This window comes from Nomascus leucogenys, chromosome 22a, assembly GCF_006542625.1.
Source record: "Nomascus leucogenys isolate Asia chromosome 22a, Asia_NLE_v1, whole genome shotgun sequence".
Lineage (NCBI taxonomy): Eukaryota > Metazoa > Chordata > Mammalia > Primates > Hylobatidae > Nomascus > Nomascus leucogenys.
This window is the reverse complement of record NC_044402.1, coordinates 67,847,061-67,873,555: the sequence shown is the minus strand read 5'-3', so window position 1 is coordinate 67,873,555 and position 26,495 is coordinate 67,847,061. Positions and strand designations below refer to the sequence as shown.

At 42.1% G+C, this 26,495-nt stretch overlaps 1 protein-coding gene across 4 annotated transcripts in view; it reads right to left on the bottom strand.

The window, feature by feature from the left end:
- Positions 1-26,495, bottom strand: part of ADGRF5 (adhesion G protein-coupled receptor F5) — a 102,214-nt gene that overhangs the window by 44,023 nt on the left and 31,696 nt on the right. For 3 of the 4 annotated variants that reach the window (XM_030803299.1, XM_003254201.2, XM_030803300.1), the window contains exons 1-3: positions 25,561-25,829; positions 10,490-10,615; positions 3,887-3,941 (exon numbers count right to left, since the gene is read on the bottom strand). In XM_030803299.1, the coding sequence (XP_030659159.1) occupies positions 3,887-3,941; positions 10,490-10,591 (157 nt within the window). In that variant the 5' untranslated portion in view covers positions 10,592-10,615; positions 25,561-25,829. Of the gene's footprint in view, positions 1-3,886; positions 3,942-10,489; positions 10,616-25,560; positions 25,830-26,495 lie in introns of those variants that run through there. The other variant, XM_003254202.2, reaches the window with a different exon arrangement.

Genomic DNA, 26,495 nt, shown 5'->3' with positions numbered 1-26,495 from the left:
GATCCGCCCGCCTCGGCCTCCCAAAGTGCTGGGATTACAAGCGTGAGCCACCGCGCCCGGCCGATACTTTTCACTTAAGTGAGTTCATTAGTCGCCTCTCTGTGCTAGCCGCTCAGCTGATCCAGAATCCACTTCCTGATGGAATCGTGACTGACTCGGGATCTTTCCCCCATTCTTATTTCTCTCTGCTCCCTTACAGCCACTCATTGTCCTAACAGGCAGCTCCATGCTTTTTCTCGCCTCTAGGTTTCACGCAGGCTTCTTTTTCCTGAGAGAATTTTGAGAGAGTTTTCCTAAAATGCTAACTCCTATATCACAGCATCTGTGCCCCTGCCTTCAAGTAGTACAGAATACCTTCTCTGGATTGGAGGTAGATGAGGCCCTTTCAAATGCAACACTATTTTATAAATAAATTGATTTTCTTTGTTTTAAATTTCTTTAAAAAACTATTAAAAGAAAAAATAAACACCAGATAATCCAATTAACATTTTTAAAGTAATATTAACATAACCTTATTTAATCTTCCTAACAACCCTATAAGGTAATAACTCCGAGATATATGTGTGTGTGTGTAAATGTGACATACATATGTGATACATATATATGTAATACATATATATGTAATATAATACAATTAGCCCTCTGTATCTGTGGGTTCTGCATCCATGGATTCAACCAATCTCAGATGGAAAATATTTTTAAAAATTGTGTCTATACCGAACATGTACAGCCTTTTTTTCTTGTCACTATGACTTAAAAAGTACAGTACAACAACTATTTACATAGCATTTACATTGTACTAGGTATTATAAATAATCTAGAGATAATTTAAAACATATGCAAGGATGTACATAGGTTATATGCAAATTTACAAAATTTAATATTAGGGTCTTCAGCATATGAACATTTTGGTATCTGAGGGGTTCCTGGAACCAATCCCCCATGGATACCAAGGGAAGGACAACAGTATACACACACACACACATACACACATATACATGTATACACATATACACATACATATGCATGCATATATATATATATACACACACACACACACACACACATATAAATTCAGGGGGCCAGTTAGGTTATGTAACTGACCAGTCACATGAGTAGAAATTCATAGTGTGCTGAGAATAAATATAAGTATTGATCCTATCTTTAAAGATGATTCTATTCCAAATGCTAAAGATTTTGTCCAGTGACTCAAAAAAAAAATTCCTGACCTAGTTGTTTTTCTCTTAGAACCTTTGTATCCTTCTGGCATCCAGGCTTCAGAAAGGGAGAGGTATGTGTATGTGAAAGGGAATAGCACTCTGAAAATCAGAGCCCCGTTCTAACACCTCACTTAACTAACACACCCACCAAGCAGAACACAGACACCTCCATGTGGCATCCTGCTAAAGGTAACATTTTCTGTTGCTTCCTTTCGTCATTTTCTGGTAGAGTCGTGTTCTTTTTTTTTTTTTTTTTTGAGATGGAGTCTTGCTCTGTCGTCCAGGCTGGAGTGCAGTGGTGTGATCTCAGCTCACTGCAACCTCCGCCTCCCGGGTTCAAGTGATTCTCCTGCTTCAGCCTCCTGAGTAGCTGGGACTACTACTATTTTTAGTACAGACGGAGTTTCACCATGTTGGTCAGACTGGTCTCGAACTCCTGACCTCGTGATCTGCCCACCTTGGCCTCCCAAAGTGCTGGGATTACAGGCGGGAGACACCACGCTGAGTCATGTTGTTAATTGCAACTTAACATTCTGGGTATCTGGGGCCTAGTGCCTAGGTTTTTCTATGGCCATTTCTTACTTCAGCGATTTTGTAAAAGTACCAAGGCCAATCCATCTTCTGCAGATGATGGGTTGATTCCTTAACACTTCCCAAATGACTCTAGAGGCCCAAGAACACAGCGGACCATGTATAATAAATGGAAAACATCTTTTCATGTTGATTTAACATTGTCACGATTGTTTTCAATGAAAACACACCTGGAAAAATTTTGGAATGTCAAATCCTTAGATGTAGAAATGGTTTCCTCCCCAAGGGCTACCCCTCACGTTGTCACCACGGGTCATAAACAGCCTGGCTCAGAAGTGCAGGAAGACCTTTCTTTTACAGCTGTAGTCACCCACTGCTCCTGAGGAAGCCAGCAGCCTGAGCCTTAGAAGAATTTGGCAGAAGCCTGGAGCTGGAACTCACTGGCCACTAGTTTGATTTTAAAAAGCCAAAATCTTTCAAAATACCAAATGAGCACATCTCTGGCTTTGTTCCTGTCATAGAGTGCAGAAAAGTTTAAAGGGTTGTCGGGATGGGGTAGAGGTAGTGATACCTGTTTTAGAGCACAGAACATATAGACTGTGCCATAGACCACTTCGGGGAAGGAGGGAGAAAGGGAGCGTGGGATCCCACAGGGCTAAGAAAACGAAGGCTGAAATGGAAAAGAAAAGGAAGGGAGGAGAAAGGGAGAGAGGGAAAACCAACAGTGGTATGATCTTCCAATTAGTATTTTAAGAGCTTAATAAAATGTGGTCAAATTCTCATTTCAAGCGCTGGACAACAGTTGAGTCTGGCCACTGCACCGTGAAAGGCTCAAACAGATGCTTCCACTCTGATCTCAGGGTAAGCCCGCCCTCTTTGGCAGCCTACTGTCTCTTTTAGACTCACTAGATCAAGTCACACATGCCTGAAAAAATGATTCCATCCTAATGTGATAGGGTGAAAAATTTTTCCTTCTAGATAGTTGGTACAGCCACTCAGACAGCAGACCGTTTCCGACAGGAATTCAGAAAGGTGCTATAATGTGAATGTGCAAGTGCTTCATCTGTTCGCTCACTGGTTGAGAAAGAAACTGAGCTTGATGCCAGGCTACAGAGATGAGGAGAACTCAGGTGAGCTCTCCTCTACTGGGGGTGGCAAACAGGAGGTAAAATAATGACACTGCTCTGGGACAAATGTTGTGAATGGAAATGTATCAATGGGAACGGGAACCCAGGAAAAGCAGTCTTTGATGATCTGGGGAATGGATGGAAGGCCTAACAGGGCAGGAGTTCATAGGACTTGAGGCTTCAGTGGGGGTCTCCCAGATAAACAAAGGGGGATAATGGGCAGGGTGTTGATGACGTGAAAGAGAACAGAAGATCAGGTGGGAAAGGCACGGAAGGCCTGGTGAGTCACGAGCAGAGGATTGGCTTTTTGTTCCAAGGCCAAGGGAGCCCATGAAGAGTTCTATGGGGGGAAATGACAGGATCTGATTTGTGCTTTTGAAGGTCTGTGCTGGGAGTGGGAGCACCAGGTCCTGGGAATACCCAGCCTGTGGCCCTGACCTGACACGTGTGCAGGGTTCACTCAGGATGGGATTTAAGGGTCGGTGTTTCAGAATTTGCAGCTCTTCACCTACCCCTAACCCTCCAAAGGGCTGAATCTTGTATTTTCCAGATCACTGCTTTAGAAGTGAGTGGGAAAATTGGAGTGGGAAACAGGAGGAGGACTTGAGCCTCGTGGTTAGATTGCTTCACAAGATAAAGTCCTAAGTGAAAGAAGTTTTTTTTTTTTAAAGGCAAAAAGAAAGGCTTCTGGATGGTGGGCAGAGAAGTAGGCCATTTTGTGGTGCGGGAGGGCAGCTGAGGAGAGAGCCACAGAAAAATCCTAAGAATGTGAGGAGCAGCGATGGCAATGGGGAGGGAAGGGGGGTTCTTACGTGTTGTTATGATCCAGTTACTGTCATTTGGTAGAGAACGGAGCTTCCTAGTAATTATTTTTGGAAATCACACTGCACTATATGACCCTGATGTGATTGGAGACTGAATTATGTAGACTACGATGTTTTAAAAAGTTGCAACACATATCATTTGAGTCAACTTATAAAAGGGATTGCCAAGCAAGAGTTTATATACCGGCTCGTTTTTGCCTCAGTGCCTCTTCACCAGCTGGTTCACGTTCATGAAGACTCTGAAAAGAACATTTGAGAAAGTTGTCAATTAATGTTAGAGAAGACTTTTCACTGTGGCTCCCCGCTTAGATACCCCTAAATGTTGGAGCTGAGCTTAAGGCTGCAGACTTTGGGATAGCACCATGTGTCCCGTGGATGCTGGGCACATAGCAATGAAATGGTTTGTAAAATGAAGTAGAGTTGTTACTGTAGTGTGACCTAGGAATTCATTTTTTTAGACCAGTCTCTAGACCAGGAACAGAAGAAATCATCATATCTGACTTTCTCAGAGTTCTGCAGTTTGAATCCTGTCAAAATATATAAATTATTATAATGTTCTAAACTTGTACTCCCCGCCTGACTTCCCAGTGACCTTCGAGACAAGTCTCACGACCTCCTTCTCAACGCTCAGCCTGTCCTAACCCCAATCTTCCTGCTGTATTAGGGCTCTTTAACCATCGTGTGTGCTTAGAAATTATTTTTTCTGCGTCTAATCCTTTTTCTCCTGGATGGTTCTATTGCTGGTTTCTGCAGTAGGAACTAAGAGAGCCTGCTCTAGAGTCAGACTGCCTGGGTGCAAGACTGTGCCACTTACTCTGTGGCTTTGTGACCTTGGGGAAGTTACTTATCCTTGCTGAGCTTCAGGGTTTTTTTTCCTGTACAATGGGAATAATATCAACTTCATAGGTTTGTTATGAGAACTAAGCAAACTACAGTATGGCATATAGTAAGTTCTTAATACATTTTAGCTATTATTATACAGTGTGGTGACTAAAAGTAAGGACTCTGCAGACATTGAGTTCAAATCCTAGCTCCATCATAAAATGTCTGTATGGCCTTGGGCAAATCACTTAATCTTTCTGTGCCTCAGTTCTTACCTATAGAATGGGGATGAATATAGCTTATCTCAGAACGTTGATGCGAGGACCAAATGATTAATAAATGTAAGGCACTGAAAGTAATTTTGGTTACATGGTAAATGCTATTCAGGGAGGGGGCATCAAGATGTTCTGCGGGCATCATGCTGCACCTGCCACCTGGTACATTTCTGTGAAGTTCATCGCCTTCATCCTGTAGCCTTTTTGTTAAAGAATAGGCATTGATCAGTTTCACTCATGGGATCACCACCAGTTCTGCAGCTGGTAACAGAGCCTACCCCATACCTTGACCTGACATGGATTTCCTAGCTGATCCCTGCCTGCCTACAGGTTTTCCTGTGATGTATTTTCCACCCCAAACTCCCTTCACACTCAATAGAAAAGCCCCACCTCTCTGAAGTCTCCCAGATAACCCCTGCCCACAGAGATCTGTGCTTTACCCTGAACTCCACGCATCCATGACCGCCACCTGGGGCAGAGCTCACTCTGCCGTCAGGGTTGTCTACCACTATTTTCTAGTTATCTCACATCATCACAGTGACAAACATAATACTTCCTAAGATGTATTTAACACCCTGTGCCAAGACAAGGGTAGATGCTGTTATTATCCACATTTCACTAATAAGAAAGCACAGGCACAGAGAGGTCCAGTAACTTGCCTAGGATCACACAGATTTTAATGGCAGAGCAGGATTCAAACCCAGCCGGCTCCAGAGTCTGCACTTGTCCACGCAGGCACTGCATCATCTTATCAGCAGAGACCTGGGAAACTGCCTTTGTCTCAGGGAGCCGGTCTCTCTTTACCCAGAGCCGTTTCTCTGTCTGTCTGTATAACCTCTTCCTATTCCCTCCTCGTTTCCAGTGAACAGTTCTCTTGGCTGGTCTCCCTCCTCTTACTAAGTTACATTTTTAGGAAAAAATCAGATGTCTGCAATTTACCACTCCATGTGAGGTTTACCCATTCCCCTCACTGGTGCCCTTAGGAGGTACTGATTGAGGAATGTATTAAAGTCACTAAGAAATGGGGACGGACTGTGTACTTGATAGTTCATAAATGTACTTGAAGAAATAAATAGAGAAATGATGGATGATGATTGGAATTTCAAAAGCCCAGTTGCTGCTTTATTTGCAGTGAAGTTATTTTAGATGTCCTTGAATATGCAGGAACTGAAGGTGCAAAGTCAATGTATAGGACTGGTTCCGGCCCAGCTTCCTGTGGAGAATGCTTTGGCTTTCTGCCCAGGCAAAGGGAAGGTTCTTCGTGCTTTTCTGCCTCCATCCTCTCTGGGGCCTGGTGGGGAGGAGGGAGTGGCCACTGGGAGCTTTCTCTGTCCACACTTCGAGGCAGCAGTTAGGGGACTCAGACAACACAGGAGAAGTTGACTGCCAGTGGTCACCTTTGGGCAGTTCTCCCAGGTCGAGTTTTCATTCTGTCTGCTTTCCAGTAGGACTAAAGCATTGAGGTCTTGCCTCTTGTCTTGTCAGTCACATGTTAAAATCAAGGTATATTTCAATTATCTAATGCAGCATATTTCAACTCTTTGTAAGAATCAGGATCATTGGTCTCCCCTGCCCCAGTGTGATTCAGTAGGTCTGGGGTGAGGTGCAGAAAACTGCCTTTTCAAGCAGTGCATCTGCTGACATGAGGCCATCTTTTGGAAACACTACTTTCTGAAGATTTCCTGAATCTTTGTGGTGATCATCTGGAACTTTCAGGGCACATCTTTGCAAGTGCCGCTTCCATAGCTCTGTCACCTACAGCCTCTTTGTTGTCCAGTGAGAAAAGGCTACTTCCTATTTTAAGCCCTACAATCATTGGAGATAATGGAGGAAAAAGCACACTGATGGCAATGAAGCTTTTGAGGTGTTGGGATGGAGACGGGTAAATGCTCTTGACCGTCCCCAGATTCAAGGAGGTACAAAGATCTGGCTGCCAAGTCACGGGACCTGATTTGAATAGAGCAAATGGTCACACCAAGAAGTGAATCCCACAGTTTCAGATTTTTAGGAGATGTCATTCACTCCCTCGAATCCTCTGTTTCTTACATTATGAAAAATAATAAGTGCTGAGACATGTCAGGTGCTCAGTGCAGTCTCTGGTAGTGGTGAGTGCCGTGTATCCTGCTGGCATGGGGCTCATTGGGGACCAGCCTTACCATCCTGAGTCTTCATGTCATCCCAGTTTGGGGAACTGTAGGACTCCAGCACTTGCCTTTCCTCTTACACTTTGGGTGCTGGGTAGAACTCAGAAGGGAGCATAGGTTGGCCAGGGCTCCCAGTGCTCGGCAGTGCATTTACTTCAGACAAGAAAACAGAGCTTCCAATTGGACCTCCCCCTGCCTGCTCCATGTGTGTAGAGGTCCCCAGGGGACTGTCTGAGCCACAGTGGACAGCACTGTCCAGAGGGAATTTCCTGAAGGCAAAGCTTCAGCCAGAAAAGACAAGGTCACCAATTCCAGGAAGTGCCCCACCTGTCGGACATGATGACTTCACAAATAATTGCAGTGGTGGTGGGGCAGGGTGGCCTGGAGTGGGGGTGGGTAGTCAGTCAGGAATGAGAGGTGGCTTTTTATTCATGAAGAAGAAAATTCCCAGGGAACAGGATGGCAAACGAGGAGGTAAGCAAAGACTCCTGCTTTCCCGAATCTTAACCCTACCCACCCGAACCCTGCCACACACACCTCTTTTTCTTGACCTGAAACTCCGATTTAACATCTTTGCTTCTGTGTTCGAAAACTGTCTGAGCAAGAATCCTTTAGCAATGTCTCCTCACGTAAGCATATTCAGAGGGGTTTATTTGTATCAAAAGTAATTGCAAAAGCTGCAATTACTTTTGCACCAACCTAATACTAGAATATTAAAAATAACTACAAATTCATAAGCACTTGGACTCTGTGCTAGTCACTGTGCTGTGGGTTGCATGGAGAACATTGAAGCCTCACAACAAACAGATGAAGGAGATACGATTTATTCTCATGTAGAGGAAACAGACTCAGGGAAACGAAGAAAGTTGACAGTTTCCAGAGCTAATGAGAGTCAGAGCTGGGCTTCCACTCACACCTGACATCAAAGTTGAGCATGTACAGCCTGTAACTCTAAGATGGTCACTGGAGCAGGATCCAGGGCAGCATGTCTGAAAGCCAACATCCTGGGCCCCACCCAGGCATCCTAAGCTAAAATCTGCATTTGAAGAAGGTCTCTGGGCAGATCCATGCTCACATGACAGCTTGAGGAGCACTGAGCTACATCATCACCCTTTAAAAGCCCTTCACCCCACATGTGTATATTCATGTTCATAGGCACATTATTCACAATGGCCAAGAGATGGAAACAACTCATGTCCGTGGATGGATGAATGGACAAACAAAATATAGACATACGTACGATAGGACATTATTCAGCCTTAAAAAGCGGGGAAGTGCTGAAACAGGCTACAACATAGATAAACCTTGAGGACAATATGCTAAGTGAAATAAGCCAGCCACAAAAAGACAAATACTATATGATTCCACCTACGTGAGGTATCTGGAATCACCAAATTAATAGATAGAAATTAGAATAGTAGTAACCAGCAGCTGTCAGTAGAGAAGGAAATGAGGAGTTATTGTCAAATGGGAATAGAGTTTGAGTTTTACAAAATGAAAAAATTATGAAAATTAGTTGTACAATAATGTGAATATACTTAATACTACTAAACTGTATGCCTAAAAATGGTTTCAAGATGTTAAATTTTACGTTAGGCGTATTTTATCACAATTTCAAAAACCAAGCCCATCACCAGATGTTGCATGCATGAGGCATTTAAGATGGTAGAAGGTCAGTCATGGGAACTGGGTTGCAGCTTAGGGCAGTATAAACTGATCAGGCAGGCTGAAGTGCACTTTTCCAATGCGAGTCCTCAGCCTTTGGGTTGCATGAAGACATTATACCTTGAAGGGTAGATCTACCAAAGAAAAGTGGGGTCCTTTGAGGTGAGTGGTAGGAGCTTCCAAGGAGATGGATTTCACATTCCACCAAGATCCCTAGGAGGTCAGCTTATCCCCTGACCAGCCTTCATCACCCGGCAGATAAAAGGGCTTTGCCAGGGCCATCACTAGGAGGGCAGATGTGACATAGAGAGAAGGCACTGCTGAAGCCAGGAGCACTAAGAAGTGCTGGAACAGAGGCAAAGCTAACCCCATTGCTGAGATCACCTCAGGCCCTAGCTTTTACCCCACCTGCCTTGGATAGCCAGAGCTCTGCACTGACTATGTGAATTCACAAGAAGCTTAAATGTTTCCCTTCTCTATTTAAATGGGAAGGCTATCATGTATGAGTGTACAGGTTGTACCCTGCACGCTGAGGTTTGGAAGAGGAGACACACCATATATATCCCCCAAGTCATGAGAGAAATAAAGAAAAGACAAAGACAACCTAGGTCAAACAATGAAAGAACCAAAAATGGAAAGAGGAAGAAAGTACATGAAGTCATGAAACAAAATCCTGAAGGTAAGATCAAGCATTTTGAAAATGGTATCAGTGGGAATAAATTATACAAATTTACTTGCTCAAGTTTGGCTTAAAAGAAAAAAAATCAAACGCACATTGTTTACAAGAGAATCATAAAACAAAGTGGTATATAAAGGCTTGAATAAATAAAGAACAAAAATCAGGCAAACACACAAACAAAAGCAGAAATGACAATTGGAATAGCAGACAAATAATTAAAACATACAAAGTAGGACAAAGAGTGGCATTTTACAATGCTAAAAACATACCAATGAATCTCTAACAACAGTGACTGACAAAAAAATAGAACTGAAATTTGTAAAACAAAAAAGTGGAAAATACTACTACAATAAGAGGAACAATAACAGCAAACAGCAGTTACATAACATTTATTATGTGCCAGACACCGTTCTAGAGCATCTTATAGATATGAACTCATTTAATTTTCATAACAATAAAAGGAAATCAGTACTACTATTAGCATCGTTGTACAGATGAAGAAATTGAGACAGAGAGAATTACATCAGTCTTCAAAGATTCCCAACCAGTAACATGCCCTGTCTGAGGTGCAGGGAGAAGCTAAGTAAGGAATAATCTGAAAATTCCCATAAGGAATAAGGGGATACTTATCCCTCCCTTTACTTAAGCTAAACTCTCATTGACTTTCCAAAGACAAAACCACCTGAACAATTTGTCAGCAAAGGTCTTCTATGATGTCTATGGTCCCTTCAGCTATATCAGTCTGTGATTGTCACACACACGCAGATTAATGTCTTTTGGAATGTGTCCTAGCCTGATGTCCCAGTTAAAACAAATCCTTTGAGAACATACATTCTGCTCAATCCTTCAAATCTGCTTTGTTGTTATTGTCAGTTTAACAGAGTGGAAGACTTAGGCCTAGTGGTTGTAATTTAGTGAAGGAAGGAACCCTGGGAGGTCTCTCTTGAAGCTACGTTGATGTTCCCTTGACACCACCACTTATTTCAGAATATAGCAAGTGGTAGCCCAGCAAATACACTGACCTAGGTTTACATTCACCCCTTCTCCTCATTTGCAACATTTTTTCTTATGTTGCAATTATGAGAAGAATTTTTTTCTCCCCCTAAAGTTTTTTCTCCCTAAACTTTTTGTAAGAACCATTGTCAGTCAGGAAATCAGAAAAATGTGATAAGAAAAATTATAGCAGATATGGATATACTCACCAAAGGATGAATAGTAGACTCGAAATTCCAGTTCAGTGCAGCTTTGGAAGAATAAATCACAACAAACATGAGGCACAAAGTGGTTCTCCTTGGGGGTTTCATGTCTTCAAGTTTGAGTTGGTTGGCCTGAAATGGAAATATGATGGTTTAGATATATAGCAATTTATTTCTTAAACAAGGAAAAAGAACTCACAAGCCCTGTCTTGAAGGTCATCCTACACAAGAACCTTTTCAATAGAGACAGAAAAGGAAGGAGGAGCATGAAGGAATCAACTTAGCATTCTCTGCCCAGACCTTTGGGTGAAGAAATGGTCACAGTAGAGGAATGGGGGTTGAGAGGCTGAGAATGGTGCCTGTAAATAGGACAAAGGTAGCAGATGTTTGAGTAAGAAATACACATAATTTATGAACAAAAAGACTCAGAGAACACTATTCAGTTTCACTACATGCAATATACTTTGGTATTTTCAATTCTATTGTAGAGTATCTTACCCCATTTTTAAGTTAATTCTGGTAGCATCCCATTAAATGGACATCATGACCCATATTAATGGACTATGACCCATTAGTATGAAAACTGCTGGACTTGGTTATAAAAATGTAAGTTGTATCTTACAGTACTATTTCATATTATAGTGCATAACATAGAATATTAGTATCATTATATATCCCATCTTATTCATCGAGTTCTTTTTATTTTATTTATTTATTTTTTTTATTTTTTGAGACAGAGTTTCACTCTATTGCCCAGGCTGGTCTTGAATTCCTGGCCTCAAGCAATCCTCCTGCCTCAGCCTCCCAAAGTGCCAGGATTATAGACGTAAGTCATCATGTCTGGCCTTATGTGTTGATTTTTTAAAATTCCTTTTATAATGCTGATGATGAAAATAGCTTTTTGGTGATGAGATGAATCATTTTTGACATTTTTTCATTTAAAAAGTAGGGTGTCACATGGAATAACCTCCACCCTAGAAGGTCTGAGGACCAAGACAATCTACTTTGTGCACACTCCTCTCCTTGTAGCTTTTCTATGCCCATGTGTTGTTGTGAAAAGAATGCTAGACTAAGAGACACAAGATATGGGTTAGGATCTAGGATTACTGGAAACTAACTGTGTCCTGTGTAAGTAATTTGTCTTCTCTGAGTCCAAGTTTTCCCATCTGTAAAATGGGGATAATTGTACCTCCCCTAATTCTCTCACAGAGTGTTCTGAGACTCGAATGAGATTAAAAGGCATGAAGAACTCCAGAAATGCAGGCTGCAATAATTATTACTCTGATTGTCAATAGAATCCAGAATGCAACCATCCAGAAGGGCAGGCTTTGGCTGCAGTGTTGGAGGGAGCGCCAGGTAAGCATGGCCAGGATAACACACTGATGATAGGCAAGATTTACACGCCAGGGAAAATTGTATTTCAATCGCCAGCTGACAACTGCCACCTTTTCCTCTTCCTCAGTGGAAAACTGGAAAACTGATCCAACTTGCAAATTTGGCAATCAAACACATTTTTTAAATTCTGCAACTCAATGGTTTGGGGGAAATGCTTTGCAATTTAGGTTATAGTAGTTGTTTAAGACCAGATGCATCTGCTGTGGGGAAATCATAGCAATGTACTGCTTAATTTTCTATTGGAAGTTTTATCTTCCTTTTTGAAAGACAGTATGTCTTTGTGGGTATTGAACAGCCTAATACAGAATGAGTCAGGTATTTAGGAGGCAAAGTAGTCTTTTCAGGCCCCAACCTCAGTTGGTTCCCTACTGAGGCAGTTAATCAAGGAGATGAGACTTAGTAACTGAAGAGTTAATGAGCCTCCCTTTGAATCTGATAACCAAGGAAGGACTCACATACTAGAAGGACTAGAGCTGGCTCCATATCTTTCTACGATTTCCCAATGTTGGCAGTGCATCCTTTTTTTGGTCAGTTAGCAAGAATTACAATGTTTCCAAATAGTCATGTCTGGCCCTTTTGTATAGGCCATTGGCCAAAACTGTCCCCATCTTCCCCCACCCCCTGCCTCTGCTGAGACTATTTTTAATAAATTAACATTCTTATCTATGTTGACTCATTTGTTGACAACAAGATCGCAAGCCAAAAGAAATGGAGATGTAGGAAGGACCCTACCATGGGGAGGCGGGTGTTCTCTGGATGCAGAAGATGACATACAGTCATCAGTTACACACAAATGTCAGGGATTCTTCACTCAAAAGAAAGGAGAAAGCCACCACTTTGAAAGAAAGGAGATAATCAACGTATTTGAAAACCAGTATGGAATGGACCTGACCAATGGGAACAGTGACACGAGCTGAAATTCACTTCAGCTTTTGGGGTTGCTGCAACACTTGGGTAGAGACCTAAAGACCAACTTTTCTTTAACCTGCATCATTAATTGTATAAACCTTCCAGCTCACAGGTATCCATACCTGTGAGGAAGTAAGCAAAAACTGTTTAACTTGGCCAATGCGAGGGAAAAGTCTATATTCATCCAGTTAAAAACATGGAGCAGCATCCCACATTCAAGGCAATTTGTCTTCAGTAGGGACCCTTTAATACTAAATTCCCTAGAAGTTTATATTTCTTCTAAAATTCCTGGAGTAAAGGGCAGACAAAGACTGAGAGACAAAGAGAGAAACAGAGGCAGAGAAAGAAAGAACATTATCAGATGTCATTCCCAATCTCCCTCTCTTTTTAAATTAAAATCCAGGACACTCTCTACTAAAACTCACCAAAGCTGGGAAATATGACCTAGCCCTCAGTATTAGCCTTGTGGCTCTGAGAAACTTCCTGGTCTCCTCTGACTCTATTTTCCTGTCTGTGAAGTTAGAAGACAGTGAGAGGAAAATAATGCACAGCCTGACATCATATGCCAGGAATAAGTCATCAAGATTCTCAGCAACACTGCATCTGAAGGATGAATGATCTGGGTTCCCTGAAGCCACCATTAATGGCGTTCTCTTGCAGAGTGATTATGCACCAGGAAGCTTCACTGTGGAACTGGCCTGTTCTTACAACTCTTAGAAACAACCAGTGCTGGCTGGGTGTGGTAACGCATGCCTGCAATCCCAGCATTTTCAGAGGGCAAGGAGAAAGGATCACTTGAAGCCAGGAGTTCAAGACCAGCCTGAAAAACAAAGTGAGACTCTGTATTCTACCAAAAAAAAAAAAAAAAGTTTTTTTTTTTTTTTGTAAATAGCCAGGTGCACTGGCATGCACCCATAGTCCTAGCTACTCAGGGGGCTGAGGTGGGGAGATGGCTTGAGTCCATGAGCCCTGGAGTTTGAGGCTGCAGTGAGCTATGATTTCATGATTCTAGTCCAACCTCTAACAGAGCAAGACCCTATCTCTCAAAATAAAATAAAATAAAATAAAATAAAATTAAAATAAAATAAAATAAAATAAAAAATAGAGAAACAATCAGTGCTTAAGATCAACTCTTCTCTTAGAAATCCTTCATCAGCTCTGAGATCAGAAAACTAGGCCTAGAAAGAGCTGAGTGTCTCAGAGCTCAGAGGTGCTAGGAGCTGAGTTAGTCAGAACTCCAAGAGATCTACCAATGATTCTCAAAATTTTAGCCAATGATATCCTCCGACAGTTGGAGCAACCATGTATGATAGGATTGTGGGTAATAATTGCCAGTGGTTATTAATTGGCTATTAATTATAATTGGTGGGTAACAATTGCTGGTGACAATGACTGTAGGATAGGATTGTGGGTAATAATTGCCAGTGGTTATTAATTGGTTATTAATTATAATTGGTGGGTAATAATTGCTGATGACAATGACTGTAGGAGTCCTGTCATACTGCGTGCTCACTACATTCTAGGTCTGCTGCTGAGCTCTCTGCAAGGGTTATGCCCTCTAACCCTCTCAAGGAGCCTCTGATACTACTAAATTACTCCCATTTTTCGGACATGGAAACGGAAGCTTAGAAGGACGATTAATTCACTGAGGCCACACAGCTGATAGATGGTAGTGGCAAAATTATAAACAAAGCAGTCTATTCTCCTGAGAAGAAAGTGCCATTTGAGCTAAGAGATCTTCTTGGTGGGAAATCAACCAACCAACCAAACAAACAAACAAATTATAAGTTATAGACACCTAACCAGGCAACTGGAAACAAACTTCTAGCCTCATTTTGCCACTAATTAGCTGTGTGATGTGGCACAAGTCACTTTATCTCTCTGAGCCTGTTTTCTTGTCAGTAAATCCAGGGATTTGACTGCACTCAATAATTTCAAAATTGGGAGGAAGGAGTTGGTCTCTTAAAGTCCTGTTACTATTCTAAGAGTCTAAAATTCTTCACAGTTATTTCAACTCAAATGCAGGCTCACTCTGGTTATCTTCTGAGAATAATCATAACTATCTTGCATTTATCCCACCACTTCTGACTTACTACACAGTCTAGGCCTTCTCTGCCCCTCATGTATATCATGGCAATGGCTTCCTTTCTTTACTTCTCTGCTCCCTCTCTACAGAGATGCAAGATGGATTTTCCTAAAGTACTCTTCACACAACATACCCTGTTCAATTTTTCCCTGCTGTCAGAATAAAGGAAATCACTTTCACTGATCCTCAAGGCTCTCCATAACCTGGACTTTATTTATAAGAGTCCGCATATGTAATAAGCATCTATAATATTTTCACTACCAAAGTCAGTTGCTTTTTCATAAGTTAAAATAGTGCAAGAGATTTTCCAGTGCTCATGCAAAAGTAAAAATGCCAAGTCAAACTTTGAGAATTAATTTTGGGGATGGACAGGAGTAATTACTTCAAACAATTTTTCTGTGTTTGGCAAAACCAAAATAACCCTATCATTTATTTGGTTTATTAATCTCCATCTTCTCCTGTCCCTTAACCCCACACAATCACTGCATATTCAGATTCTACCCATCCTCAATGCCCAGGCAAAGGACTCCCTCGCGGATAAAGGTTTCCTGATCTGTCCAGTTATAAATAGTCTCTACTTCCCCTGAACACCTAGACACACTTAGTCTAGGCCCTTAGCCTTCCTGCTTGTATTATATTTATTGTTATAACTATTGCACGAAGTAAATCTATTTATTCCCTTATCTATTCATTTGTGTATTCCTTTACTGCAAAAACATTTATTAAGTCTTATTACATGTTAAGAGTTCTACTGAGTGAAGGGGAAGTAGCAGTAAACAAGACAACAGTCCCTGTCTCCATGAAGCTTAAAGTCTAATGGAGTAGATGAACATTATTAAAGAATCAATCACTCAATTCATTGTTTAACTATGACTGTGAAAGTGCTACCGAGAAGAGTAATCATAATATTAATATTTGTTGAGGACTTACTATATACCAGGCACTAAACTCAGCACCAACAATATTAAATCACTTAATCTTTACAATCCTAATGGGGTGGTTCTAGTATGATATCTAATTAAAGGGTACAGATCTAGTATGATATAAATTAACTGAGCCACTGAGTGGTTAAATAACTTGCCTGAGATAACATAGCTAGTAAGTGACAGAGCCAGGATTTGAACCTAGAAAGTTTAACTCGAGAGCCCATCCCTTTAACCATTGTGCAGAATTGTTTACAAAAGGCTATACCAGAAGGACCTGACCTAGTCTTAGGGATTTGTGGAAGATATTCCAGGGAAAGTATTTATTTGAGCTGAAATCTAAAGCATAAGTTGGAGTTAGCTAAAAACAACAGGGGAGTTTGGAAGAAGGGGAGGAAGATGGTTCTAGGCAGAAAAAAATAGATCATGTGAAAAGGCCCTGAGGTGAAGAAAGAGCATGACACATTTGAGGAGCTGCAAGCAGGCCAGAGTGGCTGGAACATTAAAAGAGAGCAGGTGAAGGGTACAAGGCAGAGGGGGTGAGGTGAGCAGAGGCCAGGGTGGGGAGGACTTGTCATTGCAACAACAGGATTAGGCAAGATTGATTAGGGAGGCAATAGAGAGTAGAGAAGGAGGCCTAGGAACAAGTCCTACAGAATTCCAACAATCGAAGGTCCAGTTAAGAAACATGACAAAGCCAAGATGACTGGAAATTGTGAAGTCCTGATTAGGGAAAAAGAATCAGGCTGGCAGGAACAGGGGACAGCAAAAATAAAAAGCAGATAAGCTGTAAGTCTGCCTTTCTTCATGGTCCAGAACACATAGCCCTCCTGTGCAAATAGCTCACAGTCTTCCTGTGCCCAAGTTATGACCAGACCCTTCGCTGATTAAAAAAAATGCAAGTTAGCTCACTGCAACCGTGGCATTATCAGTACTACACAAAGCCCTGTTCAGCACACGATAGAAGCAACATTCTATAAAATCCCCAGCAAGACTGTGTCTTGTTACAGTCAGCCCCTTTTTGCTGGCCTGTCCATTGCATCCTTGCAACATATTTTCATACTTTTTCTAATAAATTGCCTCTCTTTACCTACAACTGTCTCGGTAAATTCTTAGTACTCCCATCACCAGCTCCAAATAGTGGCTAATCGCCTGAGACAGGAATGAAACCAGAGAGGCAGGAACAGGAGGGAAACAAGGCTAGTGGAGTCAAGGAAACCGGGGAAAGTCAAGTTTTAAGAAGAAGGGGGCCGGGCAAGGTGTCTCACGCCTTTAATACCAGCACTTTGGAAGGCCAAGAGGGGCGGATCACCAGATGTCTGGAGTATGAGACCAGCCTTGCCTAACATGGTGAAACCCCATCTCTACTAAGAATACAAAAATCAGCCGGGCATTGTGGTGGACACCTGTAATCTCAGGTACTCGGGAGGCTGAGGCAGGAGAATTGCTTCAACCCAGGAGGCGGAGATTGCAGTGAACCAAGATCATGCCACTGCACTCCAGCCTGGGCAACAAAAGCAAAACTCCATCTCAAAAAAAAAAAAAAAAAGAATAATAAGAAGAAGGGGATGGTCAACTATGTCCAGTGGTGCCAAGAAGTCCATTAAGGAGGAGACTGATATTGCTCATTGTATTTGGAGACATGGTATGCTCTCAGCAAAGGAAATCCCATTGGGATGGTTGGATGGAAACTGTATTGGGAAGAGTTATAGAGTGTTCGGGGAGTGAGGACTTGGAGATAGTGAGTACATGAAACTCACGAAATTTGTTTGTAAACTGAAGTAGAAGGTGAAGGTTCTTCCCACATGTAAGCTGCTTAGTTTTCACGTCCACACAGTAGGTGATGTTATACTCATAGCTTTCTCTTTAAGAAAGGAACTAATTGTATTAGTACAGTATCAAGGGAAATCATACCTCTTACGAAACCTTGGCCTGCATCTGACTAACTAGACACATTATCGTAACCTTTGAAAAAAGCCAACGGCATATACCCTAATGTCTCCCAAACCTTGTGTTCTGGGGTACAGACTATGATCAGGCAGCCCTTTTGCAAACATATACTTATCAAAATAGAGACTAAATGAGCCTGAAAATAGATGAGCACATACAAGCATTCTACTACCAAAGAATAGAGTTACTTTTAATGGTGGATGATAGATGGCAATGCCAACTTTCAGGAGGACTATCATTGCAAATTTTACTGTGATTATTATTCTGCTCATCTCCATGAGATACAGAGTTGCAATAAGGATAGAATGTCATCAGTAACCTACTCCCTGAACTGTAGAAGTACAGACTAAAAAACCCTTCAGTGTAACTTTAAGAGCCTGCCTTCACAAATCCTTATTTTTAGCTGCAGAGGTGGTAAGACTTATCTTTGCTGACCTTATTTGATTAGATGATTCATCTCCTGCACAAGCAAAAATATAAGCTAAATATTTATTTAACACAAACATGGGACACAATAACAATTAAAGAACTGCCTTGAAGATATCTTTTTTTCTATTTAACTTTCCATTGCCTTGAAATCAGGCCGTGCAGCAGCATATTGTGTCAGGGCAGTTCAGCACTATCAGATTACAGGGGAACATTTGTTTGTACACAATGGGATCAAGTTTTCCAAAACACACTGCACATGTGGACGGCGTTGATAACCTTTTATCCCTCTTTTCTTGTTGTTAAGTCACTGTGGGTCTTAGCCTTTAAGCAAAAGATTGCCATCTGTATGAAAACATTGAGTTCCTAACTGCTCTTATCTAGTCCGTCTTGCCTTAATTCACCATGTGGAGGGGTTTCCCTAAGCCCTGGCAAAACAGTGTCCAGGGGTGCATTCCAATTGCAGACGGAGGGAAGCCCTGTGGAATGGGTCAGGATTTTTTGTTTGTTTGTTTTTATTTTTCGGTTTTTTTTTTTTTTTTGAGACCGAATCTCACTGTGACACCCAGGCTGGAGTGCAATGGCATGATCTTGGCTCACTGCAACCTCTGACTCTGGGGTTCAAGCGATTCTCCTGCCTCAGCCTCCCGAGTAGCTGGGACTACAGGCACATGCCTCCATGCCCGGCTGATTTTTGTATTTTTAGTAGAGATGGGGGTTTCACCATATTGGCCAGGCTGGTCTCGAACTCCTGACCTCAAGTGATCCGCCCTCCTCGGCCTCCCAAAGTGCTGGGATTACAGGCGTGAGCCACTGCACCTGGCCTAGTTTGTTCTATACTCAAATGTTATAGGAGAAAAATTGGCAAAGCTCATTTTACATTAGGTTGTTCTCAAGCTTCACCATTCTGTGGTTCTACCATGTATTAGGTAAGATCCAAAATAATACTTGACTATTTTAATACTACTAATAATAATGGACCAATCAGAACAATCTCTGTCCACTGTGCAGGAGCAGGGCCTGGGGGTCTCCTGCTGGGCTAGACCTTAGCAGTGTCATTGCTGGATTGTAGGGAAGTCTGTGTAGGATCCCAGGAAAGGGATTGGATGACTAAAGCAGAGGTGGGGAGGCACTCCGGGGGCTGGAGGAAGCAGTTATTTGCAATGTGGCTGAAAATATTCCAACACTACAGTAATTGGCAGGGCCACCTTAGCCTTCTGCACTTCCTCCCTTTATGGCCCCCATTCATTCCATCTCTCTGAGAAATGGTTTTGCTGTCCTTAGCCGGTGACTTCTCTTCTAAATCTTCATTTCCTTCTTCAGGGATTTTGTTAGATTTTGACCATATAACGTGTGTATTACTCAGAATGAAAAACTAAAAAGTATTGCTTTATCCCCCCACCCCCCAACCCCAAGAAACACAGTACCCTGAAAAGTCCTTGCTGGTTCAAGATTTCCTTACTCTGGACAGTTTGACTTTAGTCCTCACCTCATTATGAAAAGTATTCTGTAGAGGCAGACCCATAACATTTGCCACAGTCCTCACTCTCCCTGACCTGTGGTGGGTACCTGCTCCACTTGTGCATGGCCTCCCCCTCTGCAGGGCTCCCTTTCCCTTTCCTGGTTCTCAAGTCTCCCGAGCTTATGCCTTTTCTCCTTCTAAGCTCCCCTCCTCATCATCCTGCAGCTGCCTCGCTGTGCACCCTGCCAAATACCTCTCCTGGGTCTACAGCTCTTTTCTCTTGACACCTTCTCATAGTGAGCTCATCCACGTCCATAGTTTTAATTATCAGTTTATGTGAGAATTCCCAGAACTGTATTTCCAGCCTCTGACCTTCATGGCATATTGCCTCTTTTCTTGTCCCCAAAGATATCTCTTTCCTCTGCATGCCTATTTCCCCTCTTTGCTAGATATGAGGCGTGCCTTTTCAACTATATGATTTCCACTTGAGTGTAAATTCAGATCATCGAAAACTGAACTTGTCTCCTGTCCCACTGCTCTCTCCTAACCCATCCCTTCCCAGATTTGCCAACTGCTGGCTTCATTCTCCAGTTTCCTAGGCTCACAGCTTCACAGGTGTCCTTGGACACAAGAAGTGGTGCAGGAGTAGAAGCAGCAATTCGACCAGGCACTAAGTCCCGTTACCTGCTGCTGATGTGCTCAGAGCCCCTCATCAGTTTGGATATTGTCATCTCACCACACTTGTTTGGACATTGGGCCACCACATTGGTTTGGACATTACCATCTTCCATCTAGATGGTTGCAATAATCTCCTGAATGGGCCCCTCCCTCCTTTCTTCCCTGACCGATAATCCAACACAACAGCAGGGAATTTATTTGCCCAGAACACTATTCTTCCTAAATTGTGGCTGGATCATATTTAAATACTTTAAATGTTTGCAAATGCCCAGAGAATATTTAAGCCAATTCACCAGGCAAGCATGATCACCACGACCTCACGTAAAATGAGCTCTGTCAATTTTTCTCCCATAACATTTAGGTATAGAGCAAACTCACCCACTCCCAGCTTTTATTGTACCTTCTTTTGTCATAAATATTAACAGAAAATACTGGTGGAATGCATTGCTACCTTGCAGCTTCTTCTCACACTATTCTTGGTGACTGAAATGCTCTATTTCTCCTTTCTGAGCTTTAGTCATCATTTCAGGTCTTGCTTATTCATTTGGTAACAACAACAACTCCTGTAATTTATCAAGCACTTGCTGTGTGCCAGACACTTGCCATATGGCAAGCATTAGGTTAAGCACTACACATGCACTAGACTCATTTAATCTTTATAATCCTGTTTATGAGAAGTATCATCATCTTCATTTTACAGATGAAGAAACTGAGCCTTGGCTAAACAAACACACTTGGCAAGTGGCCAAGTTTGTCTCCAAAGTCTGAACTCTGACCTTTATGGCATACTGTCTCTTATCTTGTCTTCCCCAGAGATATATCTTTCCACTGCATGCACTGCATTTCTCTCCTCAGCTACTCATCTGGTCCTGCCATGTGGATCACTTTTCAGCACTGTATGTATTTCAGGCACAGCACGGTAATTAGGCATATGGACTCTGAAGTCAGACTGCCTGAGATGGAATCTTAACGTGCCTCTATTCGCTAGCTTTTTGTCTCAGGTAATTTACTTAACGTTTCTGGATCCCCCATCTATAAAATAGGGATTATTATTTCATCTGAGGCATAGGATTATTGGAACAACTAAATGGGTTAACAATCATCTTTATAAAACACTGAGTATGGTGCCTGGAACAGAGCAAGTACTCGATAAATATTGTTTGTTATTTCTCCTAATGCTATCCCTCCCCTAACCCCCACCCGCCCCCCACAGGCCCCTGTGTGTGATGCTCCCCTCCCTGCGTCCATGTGTTCTCATTGTTCAACCCCTGCTTATGAGTGAGAACATGCAGTGTTTGGTTTTCTCTTAGAAATACCTAATGTAAATGACGAATTAATGGGCACAGCAAACCAACGTGGCACATGTATACCTATGTAACAAACCTGCACGTTGTGCACATGTACCCCAGAACTTCAAGTATAATAATTAAAACAAATTCAGTCAAAAAAAATGTTTGTTATTAAAATTCTCAATGCCTGTAACTTGCTTTCCACTAAGAGTCTAAGCTGATCAAGAAGAAAGGTTCTCTGCCTTTGCAATTCCACAGCACTTAGCAAGTCACACCAGAGTAGGTGATTCTACTAGGCTGTAATTTTAAAGATTTCACATTGGCGATTATCTTTTAGGAAACAGGTAAGATTCCAATTATTTTAACCATCATGACCAGCGTCACACCATGTGATCTGAAATGCTGAGCTGGTAAGTAATTTGTGAATCATGGTGTGCCCTTAGCTAATACATATATTTAACTCAACCATCCTTATTAGAGCACCTACTCTGTGCAGAAACTCGTAGGTCCTGGGGAAACAGATAAATACTGAACAGGCCCTGTAGTCCTCTCTATCAAGGAGACAAACATTGCACTGACGAGAGATACTAACTTGAACTATATCAAGAAATGTTAGTGGGGAAAATGCTGTAGGGAAACATGTTATAATTAAAAAAACAGCCATGACTTATTGTCTATTCATATTTAGTTCAACCCAGAAAGTGGCAGCTCATGCAAAGGATAATTAGTATTTCTTTTTTTCCCCTTTCTCTTGGGATTAGGATACAACATGGCGAAGTGACCTTGAATAAAATGTATGATCTGATAGTCATCTGGCATTAGAAGAGCACATCCTGTTTATCTAGAACATTTAATCTGCCTTTGTAAAATCTGCAAGTCTCAGGGAGCCAACGTATCTACAGTGAAGTCAGTGGGGTTGTTCCAATTAAAACTGGAAAGTCAGTGCCATTGTTGGAGGTGTCAGAAATCTCCTCTTCATTCTGACGTGCAGATGTGTCTGTTCCTCCGAAAAACAGCAGCAGCCAGAATTCTAACGATCTGCACTGCTGCTGACACTTTTGGTCCTAATTTCTTGGCTTCATAAACAGCCATTGCTTCTGCTTCTCAGTTTAGCCACTGTATCTCACACAGCCAAGACTCAGTGAATCTCAACCCCAGCTGCATTATAGAATCACTTTGGAGATTAAAACCAACAAACAAACAAAAAATCTAACCATGCCCTGGCCCCATCCTCAGAGACTGTGATTCAGTTTCTCTGGCAAAGTGTCTAGACATTGTTTTTTTTTTTTTTTTGTTAAGTTCCTAGGGTGACGCCGATGGACAGCAGGTGATAGAACCTGCTAACATCTGGACAAGGCAATAGTTTAGTCTAACTTTAGATTCCCAGCAAAACATCTACCATGTGGCTACAAAGCTGACAGAATCCAGCCAATCACATTAATTCTCTATTCCACATGATTTTTATCCTCATAGTACTGACAAAAAAAAATGGGGCTGCAAAGACAGCAATCTGAGTTTCTTCTCATCTCAGTCCTCCAAAAAACTTCATTGTGCCATGTGGGGCAAATAAATCAACTTCTGAACCTCTTGTTTTTGTATTCCATTAGAGGAGAATAAGTTACCTGCTTTACCTGTGATATGGTGAAAGAAGAGGCATAAAAGTCTTTTGATAACTAAAAAGTTGCATATAAATACAAGAGATTGAATGCATAATATTTAGGAGGAGACAGATTAACCTCATTAACCCGAGGAGGTGGGACCCCATGGGATATTTTTAACTGCTCCAAAATGCCCCCAAGTACCCCATAGCACAGTAAGTGAGGGTTACTATATCGTATAAACCCACACTCAGTAAGTGAGGCAGTGTTAGTCCACAGGGCCTCAGTGGAGGTCTCTCATGTGGACAACGCTGTGCACTAGGAAGAAATGATTCATCAGAGTAGGCAGAGACCTAGAGAAGGGACAAAGGCAGGCAAATTTTACAGAATGTCCAAAATCAGCAAGGCCTAGTGGCCCTGTAGTTTGGGGTGGAGAAACCCTGTAAAGAACAAGAAAATATGAAATAGCTACTGAAAGTGTTCGTATTATTCTTGGATTTGACATTGCTTATTTATACCTTTTTCCCAAAGACTTTCTCCATAAGCTGTATCAACCTGTTCATAGTGATGTTTTCCTTATTTGCTTGTCTCTTAACATTGTTGGTGGGGAGGGGAAGGCCACCTTTTTACAGAAGACTAAAAGAGATGGAAAATGAACCGACCTGTTAAATGCATTTATTATCCACTGAATAAAAGGGCAATCTCTCCTATCTTCACTCTACGTTCTCTGGGCTACTTTATCTATCAATCTAGCTATTATCTATCTGGTTAATTTCCTGTTATTTTATTTTCTCCCCTTTCATTTCTCGAATAAGAAACCTCTGATGCCCTTCAAGGGAAAAGCCCAAACCACTAATTGGCCAGTCTAGAATTTAATCCTTAGGAGGTTGTTACTAATATTATTAATTGTCAAAGCCAAAACCAACACAAAATAGGAATGGTAAAAATGAGTAAAACTCTTTATACTTTTTTAAGAGTTAAAAGAGCTATTCATGTTTCCCATGTATCATTTTATCTTTTTCACTGAGAGGAAGGAGTTTAGGATAAATCACATGAACTTGACAGTGAGAATTTATTGTACTCCTATGCCCCGGCTTGTCTTAAGAGCTCAGAAGAACAGAAAATAAAGCCTTTAACTGGTAACACAGAAAACAATTGATAGAATAATCTTTGGGGATGGGAAAAGAGAGTGTATATTGGGGGTGCAATTGAAAACTGTTCAGAGAAGGCCGGCTGCTGTGGCTGACGCCTGTAATTCCAGCATTTTGGGAGGCCGAGGCAGGTGGATCACCTGAGGTCAGGAGTTTGAGACCAACTTGGCTAACATGGTGAAACCCCATCTCTACTAAAAATACAAAAATTAGCAGGGTGTGGTGGCGGGTGCCTGTAATCCCAGCTGCTTGGGAGGCGGAGGAAGGAGGATCGCTTGAACCCCGGAGGCAGAGGTTGTAGTGAACCAAGATCGTGCCACTGCACTCCAACTTGGGCGACGGAGAGAGACTCCATTACAAAAAAAATAAAAATAAAAATAAAACCTATTTAGAGATATTCTTTTACAGTAAGACTATAGTCAAGTATTATTTGTGTAATTCAAAAATAACCTACATTGAAAAACCAACTACATTAGCCCTTTATGAAAGAAAAAATGCTATAGTGAAGTGTCATGGCCTGGCTTTCTGAAATATGAGAAAACATGGTTTAAGCAAACTGCACATCATAGAGTTGCTCCTTTCAAAACAAGTCGGCCTGGCCCTGAAGCCCCAGCACTTTGACTGACCTCCTTCCTAACACTGACTACAAACTCCTTTCCCCTCAGTCCTGGGTGGGAGGCTGCAGCCTACATTTTACATTTCTAAGGTCCTCCCTTGCCCTTCGGAAGGACTCTCCCGGAGCTGAGCGAATAGCGGGGGCTCCTCCTGCTACTGGGATGCAGCTTCTTCCTTCCTCAGCCCGACCACAGCAATGGCCGCCTGGCCCTGAAATGCTCTTGGCAAGAGCAGCAGCTCAGTAGCTCATGAATGCACTGGTTTTTATAGTATTTTCTGGTTTAAGGACGAGAGAACTTGTTTGAAAAAGAAAAAAAAAAAGCCTGTTATTAAGAAAATCCTAAAGGATCCCAGCTAGTTGCTTGATACTCCATCTCCTTAACATAGTCTCATTAACTGGACCAAGAGTCTGCACGATGCTCTTGACTGGACATACTTTACTTTCCCAACATACATATTACACCTACGCAAAAGAAAAGCAGGCAAAGAGGATCGTAAGTGGAAGATGTCTTAAGCGAAGTGACTTAGGAGCCCCTGAGGTCTTGCTACAAAGGGAGACAGACCGACAGACCGTAGTAGGAGAAGTATCTGTTACCTGTCCAGCACTGTGGTCCCCCAGCTGGCTCCCGCTCTGATCAGATGCTTAAAAGCTTCCCAGTTTCCACTATGGGGCCATTTGTCTCCTGGGCAGGGGCTCTCATGCCCAGTGGAGGGAGAACCAAGCGAGACTCATTTCGCGTTTTCAGGCAGGACTGGCAGCTCCGCTCCCACGCTCAACCTCACTGGGGCCTCCCCCAGCTATGATCCTCCCAGTCTCACAGAGTCATCCCTGAGAGCAGCGCTGCTGTTTTAAAAACAAAAAGTGATTTCCTGGTCCTCTTCCCCGGATGGCGTGTGCGATTTCCCTCACGCCCATGGGAAGTCCTTCAGATCCTTCTTATCTGGAAACCTCTCCACCAAGTGGACAGACTTGTTTGGCCAATGCCCCTAGTTCTCACTTTCCTTTCTCCAAAGAAAAAAAATCAGAAAAGCAAAACCAGAGCAAACCAAACATAGGTTAAAGCTAATGAAAAGTACAGGATGCCTGGTTTCAACTTTTAAAAGATGACCACTAAATTAGATTGTAATTTCAGAGTGGAAGGAAAATTAAGACTATCGATGAATTCTTTGTCTTTAGCAGTGCCAAGAAAGCAGAGAATAAAAGAATCCGCAGAAGAGAAGAGACCTAAAGAAGTTGCTTAGTCCTCCCCCACGGGAGGGCTGTACCTCAAAAATGCCACATTGGAGGGATGTCCAGTTCTCCTAGGTTTCCAGGGAAACTCTGTGAGTATTTGTGTATCAAACTTTAAATTTAGTGGTACTTAAAATACCACTCGATAGCACAGATATTTAAAGATAAGGAGATACATGGTAAAGGCCTGGTTGGCAGGCTGCATTCAGGTTGTTGGGTTTAAAGATGAATTATAGTCAGCTCATTTTTGAACTGGAAGTGACCCCACTGATCCTCATTTTACAAAAGAGGAAACTGAG